Raw genomic sequence first — 18,298 nt, 5'->3', positions numbered from 1 at the left:
CAAGTGTGCTACCAATCAAAAAGATTTTTTTTTCTTATCAAGTGTGCTACTAATCAAAAAGAATTTTTTTCTTGATAGTAAAAGAAATCTATTAAATGCTCTAGAGCAAAAACATCCGAGCGTGTTCACCCGGACAGGATCTTGGAAGAAATTATTCAGACAAAAATAAGGAATATACCACTTTAAATCCTTCAATAATAAATCATACTCCATGTAAAAACTTTCCCCATATGTAGAGTCCTATATGAGCCATATTTTGCATGGTACTACAACTATCTTATAAATAAAAAAAAAAAATGCAAAGCTATAATTTCTTGAAGAAGTAGTTGCATTCATCTTCTATCTTGCAAGTTCTAATTTATGCCAATCTCACACCCTTGATCATGTAGCACCCAAGGCAGAACAGGTTATCTTTGTTGATTACTATAAAAGAAATGCCCCATTTTAACTTCTTGAATTGTTCACAAATGTGCATGCACGATCCTTAATGACTTCTTGTGCCATGCCATTCTTTTTTCTAGGCATAATTATGCCTGAACTACGACATAGTATTGTCCGCTAGCTGTGAAAAAGTTGGTCACAAAAGGCCACTTCCAAAGGGAACCAAGGGTGAAAATATCAAACCTATAATGGTACCCGTGACCGATCTCAAGAAAGCAAGCTTTTGCTTTTGCCCTTTCCACCGTCTTCATTAGGCTAATCAGTGATTTGTTTTGTTTTAAACACCAAGTCTCCATTGGATTAGCAGTAGATTTAGATCAAACAAATTGGGATTAAAGAGTCGGTGCTCCATGTAGCGAAACACCGGCGATAACAGGAATCCCTTTTCCAATGCAAATCGGCTTCTAAGGGCCATTCTTCAAATTCCACCCGTTCGTTCTTTACAAGGGCAAAAAAGCTGGTCCCACCTTGTCCGTGAATTAATTTTGGACAACTGTGCGTTTCAGATTGGCTGGTGGTTTTCTTTGGTACAACGGGTACTGCACGGATGCTCGTTCAGCATGGAAACAAATGCCTGCTCCCATGCGTCCGCGGCCCATCTAAAGCTGCCAGCTGGTTTGTTCGGTGAATACTACGATGCCCAGATGTATTACCATCTTTAATAAGTTCCACATCTTTTTTTTTTTTTTTAATTAACCTTTTACTTTATTTCTATGCCATTAATCCTAGAGTTCAGGTTGCATCCTTCGTGCGAAAATATGATTGATTTTTTTTTTTCACAATGTTAATCAGTGGATCATACGTTATCAGCTTTGGAAGCTCATCACCTTTTCTTTCCATCTAATACAGATATTATATTTTAAAAATTATATTAAAAATCATCCAAACATTCACACTACAAAAGAAGGTTTTTGGGACAGTTACAACATGTATCTTTGATCTTATTAGCTTATCTTTCTACTGTCAAAGCTGTAATGAAAATAAAATAGTAAAATTTACAAAGCTCATAATTATTAATGTGGTAACTCCATGATCAATTAATTAAGCGGCTTATCACTATTATATAAAACATTCCTACTATTTGAGGACTTCACAGTTTCATAGGTCCACAAGAAAATTTTGTTGAGATTTCGATATAATAGATCCAGTATCAGCCGGACAGCTAATTGAAATCTGTGATATTGCACAATAAAAAAAAGGCATATTTATTGATGGGATGAATGTGACGGATTGGCAATTGCCACGTGTCTGGAATCCGTGGAAGGGGGAATTTGGTAACGGCATCGGGGCCGCATGACGGTCAGTAGGTGCGTTAGCATAGTCTTCCTCCTCCCCCGCCTTTATATCGCCTGACTTTATAACTGAGAAAACGCCAAAACACCTTAAAAGGCCACCAAAAAGAAGTAAAATAATCTCTCTCTCTCTCTGCTCTAACCTCCCAACAAGGGAAGAGAGGATGGAATCTTTCGCTCTCCTGGATCTTTCTTTTAGCGGGGTGGCTCATTGATCCGCCCTCGTAGGAGCCGGAGAAGAACGCGAGAAGAGAGGAGAGGAAGGGGGTGGGGGGGGGTGTTGAAGATGTTCAAGTTGCACAGGCACAAGTCCGATCGATTGGGAGACAGGATCGAGTTCAAATTATCCAATTTCCAGGCATTCCAGGTGTTCTAATTGTTTGTGTATTTATTATCTTTTCTCCTTTTTTTTTTTTTTCGATTTGATTAGACGCTAAATCGTTAATTATGTGGATTATTTCGTCTTTTCTTGCCCTTTTGTTCTTGGAACTGGGGCGGATTTATTAGAGTCAGTGGATGAATGAAGTAAATGAGTTTTGGTTTCTGGGATGCAGATTTGTGTGCAAAATTTGATCTTTTGGGTGCGGCATTAATTGCCCTTTGATCTCTCTCTTCGATATTTTTTTCCCTTTGTCAGCCACTGAAAATAGAATCTATTTTAAATAAGGGATCCTTTTGGTGAAAATGGAGGGATAGGTTTTATCTTTTCAAGAACATTCATTCTGCTGATATTCTTCTTTTGGCAATTAGAGTGATGAGTCCATTGTTTTAGGCAAGGTGGAATCTTGAATATTATCTTCTTGAAACGTGGGACTCTGCCTTTAAGTTCTCTTGACCTGAGGCAATTTGGAGAATTTGTCTATGTTATTGGCGTGGAGATTGGAGGATTTTTAAGGTTCATGCATCAATGTGGGCATGGAAGAAGCAGAATGCAGTGCAATAACGTTCTATCACAGACCCATATAACCCAACAATGTAGCATGCAACAATTTTTCTCAAATATATGCAAACAAGTGGATAATCAGTTAATGCAACTTTAGGAACCTCAGTTACATGGATGTACTTGTACGGTTGCACTGGTTTTGCTCACGTAGAATACTTGCCAGGTTTTCTCATGTGCCTCTCGCACCAAGAGCTAGATAGGAGAGAAGAGAAGAGTGCATAAGAGAGAAAAGGTAGAGGATTAGGAGTAGAGCTTATGGATGGTGGGGATTGCTTCCCTGTTATGTGAGGGTGTGAGGGAAGCGCCCCCTAGGCATTCTCCTGCTTATCTTCTTTGATAGGATTAGAACTTTTCCCCTTGAATTTAGGGCCAAGTAAAATTAGTGCAATTTCTTTACCATGCTCCAGGGGCTAATGTGTTGAGTCTAGGCCTACATACAATATCTAGTGTCTCCTCTAAGTGACAACATGGATTTCTGCCCTTTCAGGTATGCCAAAACACAATATAAGCTAACAGACGCCACATATGGGATGATTTATTTATTTTATGGAAGGGTTACTAGGTGTAAGATCAAGTAAGATTAATTAAGTGGACTTATAAGTCATGACATCTCTTGTGAACCAAACAGCTAAGTTTTTAGTGATATGGCGAAAAATGTCACGATAAACTACTCTAAAACAGAATCTCATGAGATACATGGCCCTACATGTGATGGTTCAACTATTTGTACTTTGCCTCTCTACCCTATCAGAAACTTGTACTAGTCTTCTGGATATAAAAAAAATTTGACATTATTTAACCCATATTTTCCAAAATAGGAGCATTTGGCTAATGAGGGTCGCTTGATGGATAAATCTTGGTGATTTAACCCATAATTAATACGCTTATTATATTAGGTTCTTATTTGATTAGACATTAAAAAGATAGATAATTTATATTTATTCTATGAAAATATGCTTTGCTGGAATATGAAAATGAATTCTGATTGACAAGTTGATGATTGAGGGATGCCGGCATGGCATTTTTTTTCATTGTATTGAATGTTTTATTATAGAATAGTAGAGGGAAAGATGATAGATGACAATAAGTCTAATACAGCTAGAAGGGAGGATGTTATCTCATGGTTTGCTGTACTTGTAGGAAACTCTACAAAATAATAATGGCTGAAACTGAAAGTGTTGCATATTTAAAGTCTGGAAAATAACTTGCATGTGTGACAAAGAATAAATATAATATGATATGTAAAAATATCATAAATATATAAATATAAATAATATGATATAACCTAATGAGCTAGCTCTTGGTCCAAAAACAAGCGAGTTGAGCCCAGCTTGTTTAAACTCTAAGCTTGGAAAATCAGCTCAAGCTCATCTCATCTACCAAAAAAGCGAGCTATGCTTGAGCTGAAATTTGAGCCGAACATGAGCTGGCTTGTGAACAGCTTGCTCGTTTGCCAGCCCTAGGTGCTGGTGGCGATGAGATTTTTAAGATAGCAAGGGTAGACAAGAAAGCTGTTAAATGACGATTATGCATGGTACCAAATTGGATAAAATAGTCCTTTCATGATCTGCAATTTAAAAACATGGGTTATTAGCTCCAATTGTCTGCAATAAAATTCTTGCAGTATGATATAGCGAACTGATTTCATGGTATAAACTATAAAGTATTAAATGCCTTGACACAATCTCCAATAAGAATACTATCCCATTTTGAATTTAGCACATGAAAACTTCATCAAAATAAAAAAGAAGTCCTAAGTTGACCTTTTTAATAGTTATAGATATTCAATTTATATGCTCTTCTTATTATACCACATTACTTTTTCTGTTTCATGTCATATCTAAGGTTCATCCATGATCTAATTGTTCAGGTGTGTATGATCTTTTATAAAAGTTATCAATGACAATATCAATTGCTAACTATATTTAAATTGCAATACCAGAGCTACTCAGGAACATTAGCTTTTATCCTCTGAACTCAGTCGATCTTTAAGGTTGTCACATTCATTATTATCAGTGAAGATTTGAACTTATAACTAGGTTCTCGTGGCAGACATGTTTTCTATATATATACTTGATGCTGGTGTGTTTGTGTACTGTTCGAGATCTCTTATTTTTGCTGCAGGAGAATATTGTAAGTGTAGTGCATTGTCTTCATTGAAACATAGGAATCCTAGAATCACGTCATGAAACTCTTAGCTTAATCTGTCACGGAGTATACCTAAAATACTGATCATTGCTGCTTAGTATCATGAGCTTTTGTCCTCTGAACTCATTTGAACTTTGAACTTTGAACTTGCCTTCATGATTAACAGTGAAGATCTGAGACTAGATTAAATTCTCTTTAGTTTTTATGTCTTTTACATATACATTTGATGCTGGGTTTTTTAGCTTTCTACTGTTATGCATCTCTTTTCTTAGAAAGTACTGAAGGACAATGTTGTAGTAACACGCTTCATTGCATTGTTTTTATTGAAACATGTGAACATCAGTCTTTGAGCACATCATGGCAATAAATTGGCCTAGTGGAAGACATTAGCTCGATTTATCACCGGACACGTCTAAATTACTGGCTGCCCAAAAACATTAACTTCTATTATTCAAACTCACCAGATTTTAAAATTGCCATGTTCATGATTCTCAATTAAGATTTGGAATTGTATTTATGTTCTTCTAGCTTATAACTTTTAAAAACATATTTACTGCTTATGTAGTTATTTACTAGTGCACAATGCTCTTATCTTTGTGAATGCTGCAGGAGAATGTTGTGGTAACACTGCACTTGTCATTATTGAAACAAGAATATAGAATCATTCTTTTAGAGCGGTTTTGCTAATAAAATTTCATTGATGAAAAACTTTGCAATTTGATTTTTTTTGTGTGTTATGAGCTACTTGTACTTCCATTCATTTAATTATCATATTTTAAATTCCTTATTTAGTTTTTGTTTATACAGGTTCCTAAAGGATGGGACAGGCTTTTTCTTTCTATTATCTCTCTGGGGACTGGAAAAACAATTGCCAAGTCCAGCAAAACAACAGTGCATGGGGGAACTTGTCAATGGACTGAGAGTATTTCAGAATCTATATTTGTTTCTCAAAATGGTGCATCAAAAGAACTTGAGGAATGCCAATTTAAAATTGTGGTTTCCATGGTCTGATTCTCATCCTTGACTACGAATCAAATACATATGCATATATATATATATATATATATATATATATATATATATATATATATATACACATACATAAATACATATATGAATGTATATATGTGTGTTTATGTCCCTAAAAATGTGTGTGTATGTGCGTGTTTATCAAATAACCATTCAGAGCCAATTTTCATTGGCTGTACGTTGATGAAGTCACTGCTTTGTGTATGTGCGTGTTTATCAAATAACCATTCAGAGCCAATTTTCATTGGCTGTACGTTGATGAAGTCACTGCTTTGGTTGTTCTCTTGATGCAGGGATCAGCTAGAACTGGTTTTCTTGGAGAGGTTACCTTGAATCTAACAGATTATCTAAGTTCAAGAGATTCTGGGCCTCTTTCATTGCCATTGAAAAAGTGCAACTATGGCACACTTTTACAGGTGAATGTTATTCACTTCAGTCTGGTCCTCTGATTCGCATTCTGTACCTGCTCGTATGTATACTTCATTGCTGTGAGTCTATTTTGAGTTTTGACATCCCTATTCCAAAAAAGGATGCTCCTTTTTTTGTTGCAATTTCATTTAACTGATATATGTGTTTAAATTGAAAATTAATTATAAAAAAACTATTGCACATCCTGAATTATGACAAAGTTACCTTCTAATAATGGCCAAGGAGTTTGATGTGGTCTAGAAGTCAAACAAGTTGTACTAAGAAGTGGTTAAATTTCATTTTAAGTACAAAATCTCCTGAAGTTTGGAAGTAGAATGCAAATTTGTTATATAATGGAAAGTATTTATTTAAGATTGACATTTTTTTCTTAAATAATTTTAGATAGAAGGTTGGTTTTGCATGCTTGATCTGCTATTCTACCGAGAAGATTTGGTGAGATGGATGAATACATGCTTGTTACATGAACTTGGGTTCATATGTTGGTTGTGGGTGTGGGTCCAAGTGTTGGAACATTATAATAAGAGATTTCTTCTTACGGGACCATGTCCAAATGTTATAGTAATGTCCATTGTTATGTTTGGGATATGGGTACTCTAGGTTAAAACAAAGTATCTGGATAACATATAATAAATGTATTCAGTGAAGTGGTGATTTTTGTTGGGAGCTACATATATATACGTGTACGTCAGGGAGTGGTTATCACTAGCGATAGGAGCAAGCAATGGAATTGAGAGGAAACATGGATGGTTGCTATTTTTGATCTGATGAATGGACTCCCTCCTTCTCACATTAAACCTTGCATCAAATACAACCTAGCTCATTGTTGCCAATTTCATCATCATTGACAGATCCAAGGTTTGCTGAACCAATACTGGGCTTATACTAGCTAGTGACTAGTTCAATATGTACCGATGCATATCATACCAAGCCGAGGTGTACTAGAAATGAAAGATCGGGTGAAGAGGAGGGAAGAGTGAGAAATCCTAATCCTAATCGTAGGAGGAGGAGAACTGAGAGAGAGAGAGAGAGAGAGAGAGATGGGTGTAGTGATCATTGATGACCAGAGAGGGGGAAAATCTAATCCTAACTCTAGAAGGAGAACCAGGGGACATAGACAAGATGGAAGGGAGAAAGAGGGATGGGGAGAGTGGGGAGAGGGAGAAGGAAAAGGAGGGAGAGAGAGAGAGATGGACATATTGAGGGTGAGGCATCAGTGTCAGCATCAATTGAGGACCCAAAAATGTATTGGATTGAGGGAGGCGGTGTCATTGTCGATCAAACAAGAGAAAGTCCGAACTGTCATTCGATGGAGAGAGCATCAGCATTGATCGATGTAGATTGTTGGAGATGAGAGATTGCTGGAAAGAGAGAGATCATAGAGAGAGAAAAGAATCAAGAGAGAGGGAGCACTAGAGAGAAGCCTCTTGAACCTCTCGATGGTTTAATATATATAAAAAAGAAAGAGAAAAAGGGGACTGCATTGACCAGCTGAACCATGCACATAACTAGTCAGTCTGGTTTGGTATTGCCTCATACCCCTCGGTTCAGCATGGCTTGGTGGTCCTTGGTTCACATCAACACTCTCAAATATAAGCAAATATAGCATATGAACATCTTCTATAACATACTTCTTACCACTTCCTAAGATCCCTTTGATGTTACATCTGGACAAGTGATAGTCTAGTATGTGATCTTCTAATATTCTTAAATTTAATAAATACTTAAAGCTGTTACAATTTTCGATAAATTTTTCTGTTATATGTCCTAGTATCTTACTTTTTTCTATTGCCAATTCAGAAACTTGGATAAACATCCACCTCAAGCTAATATCTGTGTCCATACAACACTGTTTATTTCATCGCTCTATATATTCCTTTGATATGTGAAATCATCTTGATTGCTTTTCCTGGAAATGGTTTTGACTGATACTTTTTATGCATTTTTATCTGCAGCTCAGGATCCAATGTGCCACCCCAAAATCTAAATCCAGGTTTCGTACTTTTCGGTTGTGAATGGAGATTCTAGAGCCTGCATAACAACAATGATTCATATCATTGTCTGAATTGTGCAGGGATGGAAAATCTTGGAGAGAAGCATCACATCTTGAAGATCTAAATGCTAACGATGATGACATGGACAACAAATCAGATGGATCCGATAATATGTTTAATAGAAGTGTGGTATCTTCAACCAGCAATAATTTGGGCACTAATCCAGACGAACCTGGAAATAGGGTGTGATTCTCTTGCTCAAGATTATTATTGATGCTTGCTTGAAAAGAAAAAAAAAATAACCTGCATGCTTAGATTCATATGGTGAACTACATGATTGTGCAAACACTTATACATGGTTGCCTGATGTTAGATATACTGATTTTTTTTTTTTCATGCACTGGTACTAATTTATGTATTTTCTAGATGCACTGCATGTGTGATGCACACGTATCAAGGGCTTCCTTTAGCGTATAATTGCCTTTTTTAGCTGCCCATCTATTAATAATAATGTTTGATGTAGTTCTGAGTTTTCATAGTTGTTCCTTTTGGAGTATTCTTATACGATCAGATTACTTGGGGCCAACATAAATCTGTTATTAGATCTTTGTTTGCTATCAGAGTGGAGAGCTACTATATCTGCATGTTAGGTCCTGAATTTACTTCTAGGCATGTTGTGTGCATGTGTTGTCATAAACTTACATCCCCCTTTTCTCATATAGGTATGTCTTCCTTTATCTATCTACATTGGGTGGGTAGGACTATTCCATTTTCAACCAGGGAAAAAAAAAGCTATGCAGCTGAGCAAATCCACTTAAAAAGTCCCATTTTCTGATCCATTTCTACTACTCCTCCTCTTCATCAAGTTGACATTTTTCACATCCTAACCTCCACAAGTAACAACAACAGCTACAGTGGTCAATACTAATGCCAAGCTTGTCTATATTTTTTTTTTTCATTTTTTTCTTGTTTAGATCAATCTTCATTTTCTTCTCCTTCCTTTAATTTTTTAACATTTTTCCTCTACTTCTAACTCTTTTTCTTGTGACCATTTTTTTCCCTTTTCCCCCTAATTTTTCCTGTTTATTCTTCTTTGGTTGCGGCCTTGCGGCTTGCTGGCTACTGCTTCCTGCCCTTCTCCTCCTTTTTTCTAGGTATTGGTTTTGTTCTGTAACCTATTGGCTGCTATAATGGATGCAATGTGGTTGCTACTCTCTTTGTATGGCTTTTGATCTTTCAACTTCTAAGTATGAAAAATAGGTTCCATGATGCCCATGTCAGTAAAAAATAGCATATATATGATATATGTTCATGATCTGTTTGTGAATATGATCATGATATTTACAGTAAAACTTAGAAAGCTTTCCTCCCTGGGTATCCACCTAAGCACCTAGGCCGCCACCTAGCCTGTCTTGGGGGGGTGCCACCATTTGGCTTCATCTAGGCAGTTTGACAACCTTGCAAACATATCACCCATGGAACTCCCTGCCTTAACATCACTATCTCAACTCACCAATGGAGATAACAGTAAACAGAAAAAAAAATGCAGCAAGGAGTATAAACACCAATTCTAGAACAACTAAGACTGAGGACAAGCATGCTCTGGACAATTATTCACATTCTCGCAAAATAACAATCAAATAATGACATGCTGATTTCTTCATGACAAGACAACAAGCACATAATTCACTGATTTCTAGCAGGCCAAGAGCATTTTACCACAATGTTTGTCCCAATATTGCATCTTGATACTACAATATGCCTCAATAAAAATCAACTCATACAATCATTGTCAGCTATCAACAGCCCTCTTCCATGGCATCATGTGATACATGTTGGGTTATGATCAATTGACAAGACACATGGGATCACACAGATCCCATGCATTATGAGGAAACCATTGAAGCACAATCAGGATCGAACTTGTTGCAACCAGCACAATCAAGATATATATCCAACAGCTATCCTTGAAATTGTGCAACCAGGAAACATCATGCCTTAACTGGGCTCTATAACATGTTATGGTATCAAAACAGCAAGTAAAAGAAGACATAAAAAGATGATGAGGCAGAAGAGAAGCGGGGAAAGAAGGAAAGAAGACAAAGAAGGCAGAGAGGAGGGATAAGAAGGAATGCTGCAGAGTACAAAATTCACCATGTGGTATCTATCTTTTATTGTAAAGGTATGCTAGTCACTAGTTAGGTCAAAGAAGAGATATATGGCCTTAACAAGTGATTGGTCAAATATTGCATAAGTTTGGGCCTTAATGGACTCCAATAAAGGACCAGTAACAACAAAACGAATAAAATAAAAGCAGCCCCATAATATAATAACAGCAGATTACTAAATAAAACTTTTTATTGATCAACATATATTGTTGGTAATTGGATGTTTTATTAATTTATACAAGTATAGCATATTGGTATCTTGGTTTTCCTACTGAAAAAAGCTGTGCAATGTCTATACTTGTTGGAAAGAGGAGGGTATAGACAAGGTTTTAAATCTCTTGGGATGGGTTGTCCCGGTTTTTCCATGAAATGGGATGCGCTGCCGTCCCACTCCATTCTGACACTTGGGATAAAGGATGTCCCAAGGTATCCCGACCGGGATGCTGGAATGGTAGCAGGACGCCCTGTCCCGACACATGGAATGGAACCCCGTCCCAGTGTCTCACGGGGGCCTGAATCCTTGGGTATGGATGAGAAAACATGACTATAAGACTAACACATAACCCTCTGTTTTGCATGGCTATCTAAATGAACTAGCATCCCATTCCTAGCCAGTTCAGTTTGATCTGGATTTTCCAGCATGCTCTTCTTGTATAAGCACACTTGGGAACTTAAACCCTTTATGATTGGTGGAGCACATATTCCCCAATGAGCCTTAAGCCTTTGAATCCTGATTGTCTCAAGCATCTGACATCTTCAAATAAAATGGTGGGAAGTAAGGTCAACAAGGAGGTGAAATGGGGTAACGAGGGGGGGGGGGGGGGGCGCTGTGTGGGGGGGTTGGGGGATGGAATGAGTTCTTAATAAAAAGCTAAAGATTTATTTCTCAAAGCTCAGGTTTGTGGAGGCATGCAAGCTGGTAGGGTCAGATTGGATTTTGGAATAATCAAGACCTGATGTATTTGAATTTGTTCAAACCTTTGAATCAATGCCTCATTCTCTTTATGTGGTTTGGGTTGGATTTGGTTAAAAAAGAATTATTCTTGTGTTCTATCAGGTTTTTTGGTTAAATTGGACTGATGATCTTCAAAATAAGCATAGAGACATGTATAGGTTTCAGGACTCTATTATGTCACTAAACATATGATGTGACAACACATTTCATTTAAGATTAATAAGTGAGAAAATTTAAAGTTACCATTAACAACACAAGTAAATTAGACAACACAAAGGTTATGAATAACATAACTTTAGTCTCTTATACTTGAGGAGGGTTAGGATGGGTGGGAATATATGCTCCTAGGAATTTCATGTCGGTTCAGGTTCAGATCAGGTCCCATGTGACCTATTTACTATCCACATTTGAAGAGGGTCAAAATTTTTGATCCAAAACTCCACAGGATGATGGTTTCGATGTGATCAGGTCAATTTATGTCAGCTTCAGATATGTAGCGTATCTGTCTGCTTGCTGTAGGAATATATGTAAGCTTTGTACATTGTGGAATCTCAGGTCCGCTCTTGTAGATGGAGCTTGGATTTTAAATTTTCTAAGGGCATGTTTGCAGATTGGGCTGAAAATCATATAAGATTCATGGATTGAACTGTCCATTTAAGCATGGACCAATACCACCCAGCTCAAATCCTGCAGTTCAAAGGCTAGGATCTGGGTTGGGTTTAACAGGCTCTATGAAAATGCAAGATAGATGGGCCAACAGGTCTGATTCCTACAGGATTTCAGCCTAATTCTGTAGGAATGTCTAAACAGGCCCTAAATGATTTAATCACTCCTTCAGATGTGCTATTTTTTGGATAGACATCGGATGGTCTTGCTTGCTTTCCCTGCATAGCATGTTATAGTAACTAAGCAGCCCCCTCTTGTTCAATGGGTTATGTCATTTAATTAAATGTGTAATTTATTCCTCTCAGCATGTGTTACGTGCCTTATCTTGTTAACAGATGTTATCTGAATCCTGTGTGACTTTTTGTGTATATTGACAATGACTGGGAATATTTTTTGCATACTGAAAAGGATATGGATTTGTTTGCAGCCTGTCATTATGTTTTGATTTGGTCATGAGCTACTCTTTACTACAGGCATTGACATGTTTAGGCTTCTTTTTTTTTTTTCTTGTGTTTATTGATGTTGCTTGTTTTCTTCAGGACAGAAGTTTCTCAGCATCAGGGTCCCATCGGAGTTCCGACTCGGGAGATAGTTGCATAGGAAAAGCAACTTTTTCTCCCAGAGACAGCTCAAATGGGGGAGTATACATGGGAAGACAAGATTCAACTGACTCTCATGTTAGTTCAACATATAGTGCAGGCCCTGGTGATGACATTTCTAAGTCAAATCAGTCATCCTTCAATTCTAGAGCCTCAGGATCCTCCTTTAATACAAACCAGTGGCAAGAGGCTGCAGCACAAACATCCACGAATGGTCTTTCTCCGTTATCAGTAAGACCCTCTGATTCTGCAAAAGATCTCCTTGAAGCTGCTGAAGAAACCATTGAGGAACTTCGTGACGAGGCTAAGATGTGGGAGAGACATTCTCGAAAGTTAAAGCTTGATATTGAGATATTAAAGAAGGAATGTTCTGACAAATCCAAACATCACGGAGAACTTGAAATGGAGCTTTCAGCTGCATACACAGAACGTGATTCCCTGAGACAAGAGGTTGAACATTTGAAATCATCATTAGATGAGTTAATGACAAAACAAACAAATACTGATACTAGCTCTGCCAAAATTGAAAGTATGATCCATGTGCAAAAGGAACTGGAAGATGAATTGAAGTTTCAGAAAGAATCCAATGCCAATCTAACACTGCAGCTCAAGAAAATGCAAGATTCAAATGTTGAGCTTGTCTCTATTCTTCAGGAATTGGAAGAGATCTCAGAAAAACAGAGATTGGAGATAGAAACCCTAACAGAACAAAATCATGTAAGTGAACTTGATGGGGATCTGATGAGTCCAGCAACGTCTGATACTGACACAGAATGGAGGAGAAGGCTATCTCTAAAAGAGGAAGAAATCATTAAGTTAGAAAAGAAGCTGTCTGATGTTCTGAATGCTCAACACGGTGAAATGGTTTCTACTGAAAGTCATTCTGACCTGATAAAGGAAATTGAAGTTTTAAAAGCTAAAGTGCAGGAGCTAGAGAAAGACTGTGCGGAACTTACAGATGAGAACCTAGAACTCATATTTAAGGTGAAGGACTTGAGCAAGGACATCAAAGAAGGGAAGGATTCTCCTGGTTCTAAGTCCCCTGAGTCTCAGGATCATAATTCACCTGACAATACTGAGTTACTTAAATCACATATACATCATCTGGAGGGGGAGCCCAAGAGGAAGGAAATGTCAACTGAAGGATATATGGTTGAGCCATCAGCAACCATGATCAATGACCTCAAGAAAAGTTGTGCTGATCTTGAGTTTGAACTACAACAATATAAGGATCAAGCATGTGATCTTGAGATAAAGCTTCAGAAAAGCCAAGCGGAAATAGAAGAAAAAACTTAGAGTTAACCGAGCTCCAACAAAAACTTGAAAACTTCCAACATGCTGACTTGGGGAGTTTTGACGTAGTTACTGAAAGAAGAGAAACGGAATCATGGAGCACATCAGAAATGCCAAGATTATTTTCTGAAATGAATAATCAACTTCATATTGCTCTCTCTCATGTAAGGGACCTATGCTGTGATGGTAACTCTGTTGCAAATAGAGAGTATGATAGTGATTCTGATTTTAAGGTTCCTATCACCACAGATACAATTACTGTAAAGGAGCAGGCAGGGGTTTTGACAAATAAGTTACTTGAGTTGAATGCGCTATTAAGCGGCTGCAAGTCTGTGTTTCAACATGCAGACATAATGGTTGAGAAGGGTGGTGTTGATGGAACTGAAGTAAAAGAGCAGAAAAATAACAGTTTGTTAGAACAAGAAATTGAAAACCTGAAGGCAGAAATGCAATCCAGAAGCAAGAGCATTAGTGAAGAGTTAGAGGAAAGCAACTCTAAGATAGAGGAGTTCAAGGCTGGAATGTTGTTAAAAGAACAGGAAATTGATATTCTGAAACATTCCAAAAGGGAACTAGAAGATCTGATTTCTAATCTTCAAAAGATAAAAGTCAATTAGAAGAAGATTTGGCAATTGCACGTAGAGAAAACAGTATAACCTCTAAATCCTTGGAAGATGTGCATCATGATCTTTTGGAGCTTACTAGCACCATTGATTCTCATATGTCTGCTAATAAGATACTAGAAAGGAAGTCAATTGAACTTGAAAGTTGCAAAAATGAACTAGAGTTGAATATATCTGAGATGGAACAAGAGAACGTACAATTATCAGAACGTATATCTGGCCTAGAAGCTCAATTAAGACATTTAACAAATGAAAAGGAGTCAAAAAGACTTGAACTAGAAGATTCAAGGTCTCTTATAATGGATCTTAAGGATGAAATTGAAAAAAAGCAAGCTGAAATGGAAACACAAAAAGTGGAACTGAAACAAAAACTACAAGAATCACAAATACGGTTGTTAGATGCACAAGAGGAAGCAGAGGTTTTAAGGAGATCACATTCAAAATTACAATCTACAGTTGAGAGTCTTATTGAGGAGTGCAACTCTCTGCAGAAGTTAACTGAAGACTTAAGGAGACAAAAACTAGGGTTGCACGAACGCATTACCCATCTGGAGATTGAATTGGATGAATCACAAACAAAGAGTTCTGATTTTTGTAAAAGAGTTGAGTTCTTGGAGGTAAAACTTTCTTCCCTGCAAAAGGATATTGCTTCAAAAGAGACATCACTGCTGTCAGAACTTGAAAGTATTTTCCAAGAGCACAAGGAACATGCAGAGGGCTTAAGACAGGCACATATCATGTTAAATAAGATTCAATCAGAAAAGACAGTTGAAGTAGAGAATCTTGAGAGAGAGATTGCACACCTCACTGCACAGGCGTCCTCAACTCATGATGAACAAGAAAGAGCGGCATTAGATGCAGTACACGAAGTCTCCAGCCTGCGATCAAATAAAGCTAAACTGGAATGTAGTCTTCAGGAGGTCAACGAGAAGGTTAAGCTCTATGAGACGGAGCTACAAACACTGCGACAGGAGTCTAAAAATAAGGTGCAAGGGTTAGTTGATCTGCTTAATGCTTCGAAACAGAGTGAGGAAATGTTGATGACCGACATCAAGCATACGAAGAGACTAATGGAGGATGTCAAGTCTAGTGAAGAGAAATTCAAAAGAATGGCAAATGAACTGGAATTAAAGCTTAAAGCTTCTGACTATGAAAAACAACAAACAATGGAAGAGATTTCCAGATTAAAGGTTCAGCTGCAAAAAATATCTCATCTTCAGGATGAAATCTTGGTTTTTAAAAGTTCTCTGGATGAGGCAAAATTTGAAAAGGGAAAAGTTGAAGAGTTGCTGCAGTCAGTAACTGAAGAATGTGAAGAATTGAAAACAGAGAAAGTTTCATTAAAGGAGAAAGTGGCAAATATGCAGAAGGCCTTTTATGATGGCGAAGATGACAGACGCAGTAGAATTGCCTTAGAAGAAAAGCTTCTGAGACTGGAAAGTGATCTGACTGCTAAAGAAGCATCATATGCTTATGAAGCAGAGTTGAAGAATGAACTTAATCGGATCAGGAGAACAAACAGCGAGTATCAAAGAAAAATACAATCACTTGAGCAGGAAAAAGATGAGTTAATGAGGGAAGCTCAACTAATCGAGAGGGAAGTGATGACAAAAAATGATCAATGTCGGGATGGCAGAATTTCAAGTGAGGTATGCCATCTGAATGCAGATCTGAAATTTCTTACTTTCATCCAAAAGCTCAATTTTTCTAAGAGCTTTTCTTATGTAATTTTCTGTTCCTAATTCTTCAAGTATAAATGAGCTTTTCATATGTATGCTGACCAAACAGTCTGACATTTATTTTAGAGTGCGATAGAGAGGCATACTAGTGAACACCATGAAATGGAGAGGCAAGCACAAAATTCTCAAAATCGTGACAAGCATTTCCGTGCTGGTGAAGAAAAGATATTGGTACAAGTTCTATTCCATTCTTTATGGATAAAAATGCACATTGTCAAAAGTATTTAGAGTGCAAATGCATCCATATTTTTATGTGTCATATGCTAGTTTTGAACAAATATTTTTCTCAGGATCTAATATTGACCAATGTAGAAATTCAGGAAAACCATATAGGCCTTATAGCTGAATGAAATCAAACTACTGTTGGATATTAGTATTTATAGTTGTAGATGTATTATGAATGTTCCTACCTGAGTTCCTTAACAACTTTATGGCATGCAACAAATTAGATTTGTATGTCTGTTTAAAAATATTTTGATCTTTGTTAAAGAAGTGGAAATTTAGGCAATTCATGGATCTATCTGGAAATATCTTCACTGATTTCTTTGATAGTTTTCTTTCTTGTTGATTTAGGAATATCACAACTTTGTAATTGTTTGTAGTTATCCAATAATTGTTAGCTCTTAGATGAAGTTAATGTTAATGAGAAAAATCATCATATCCAACAAGCGAGGGGACAACTATATGTCTATATTATGTTTTTTTTTGGTAAAAAAAAAAAAGAGGAAAGAGAAAATCTCTACTGGTGTTTAAAACATCAACATGAACTAAATAATTAAGAACTAAAGCAAAGAATGTTTTTGTAAATTGCCCCTTATATTTATTTACATATAGAGACACCCCTTTTTATTTACAAATCAAGCTATTTCATGTATTTCTGCATGCAATATAAGGAGTCAACTATCTGCTAACAGAGAAGGAAAAGCTGTTATTATGGGTGTCTGGATGGAGTTTTATGAGAAAAATACCTTCCATACATTAAAATTAGCTCAGTTCCCTTCTTCGCCCTTTCTCATCATTGCAAAAGCCAGCGGATAAGATGAAGAAAATGAAGATGGGTTTGAGGGCATTGGTGGAGTAGGTAGTAGAAAGAACACGATGGAGTAGGTAGCAACAAGGATGCATTGGACACAGAGTGGAGGCCATTGAGGCCTACCTAGCTGATGGAGAGGGTGCTGCGGATGGGGAACCAGGTAAGGGAGAAATGGAGGGTGGCAATCAATATGAGTGGAGTAGAGAACATGCTTGCAAATGCAAGAAATGGCAGGGACAAAGTGGAGGAGGTGGGAAATGGATTTGAGGTAGCCAAGGTTGGTGAGGTGGGGTTTGTGGTGAGGGTGAGGGAAGGAGAGCGAGATATAGGAGAGGAAGTCAAACTTGGCATCGATGAGATGGAGAAGAGGAAATCTAAAGGGGAGGGCTTGGAGGGAGTAAGGGAGTGGAGGAGGTGGTTGTAGAGGGTAAAATAGCAAGTGAGAGTTTGCTGAACACCATCATTGCTAACATCCTCCACCTCCACCTCGATGACCCCGCCACCCTTTACGAACCCTCCTTCCTCAACATACACCCCCACTCCACCCTCCACTTTTCCCGCTACTTCACCTCCTTCCTCTCCAACCAATCCCTACTTACAGCAACTCCCGCTTCTCCATCTCGTCTCAACCTTATCGTCCACTTAGCAGTCATTATCACCACTGCTAGCTACTCTTGACGCCCTTTTAACCTCCACCTCTCTGTCCTTCACCTCCTCTACACCCTCTACTTCTCTGATGCATCCTCATCGCCACTGATGCTCTTCAAATACACAGCTTGATCTTGTTAGCGATCCATAGCCATTTGAGAGTTGTCACCATGAAGGCCTTCAAGTGAGGGTTCTTGATGGAGGAGGCATCACTGCAATCAAAACAAAAAAGATGGTGCAGAAATTGCAACAAAGAGAGAGGAAATTAGGGAGGTTTTCAACCTCACAGTTAACCTGAGGG

General features: G+C 37.6%; 1 protein-coding gene across 1 annotated transcript in view; it reads left to right on the top strand.

The window, feature by feature from the left end:
• Positions 1-1,818: 1,818 nt before the first annotated feature.
• Positions 1,819-18,298, top strand: part of LOC140857468 (uncharacterized) — a 23,817-nt gene continuing 7,337 nt past the window's right edge. The window contains 9 exon segments of the mRNA XM_073256370.1: positions 1,819-2,100; positions 5,632-5,829; positions 6,147-6,269; positions 8,235-8,272; positions 8,354-8,516; positions 12,602-13,943; positions 13,946-14,548; positions 14,551-16,226; positions 16,383-16,487. Coding sequence (XP_073112471.1) covers positions 2,020-2,100; positions 5,632-5,829; positions 6,147-6,269; positions 8,235-8,272; positions 8,354-8,516; positions 12,602-13,943; positions 13,946-14,548; positions 14,551-16,226; positions 16,383-16,487 — 4,329 coding nt within the window. The 5' untranslated portion in view covers positions 1,819-2,019.

The sequence above is a fragment of the Elaeis guineensis genome, chromosome 4 (genome assembly GCF_000442705.2).
Source record: "Elaeis guineensis isolate ETL-2024a chromosome 4, EG11, whole genome shotgun sequence".
Classification (NCBI taxonomy): domain Eukaryota; kingdom Viridiplantae; phylum Streptophyta; class Magnoliopsida; order Arecales; family Arecaceae; genus Elaeis; species Elaeis guineensis.
Note: the sequence above shows the minus strand (reverse complement) of the source record. Positions and strands in the feature narration are given on the sequence as shown.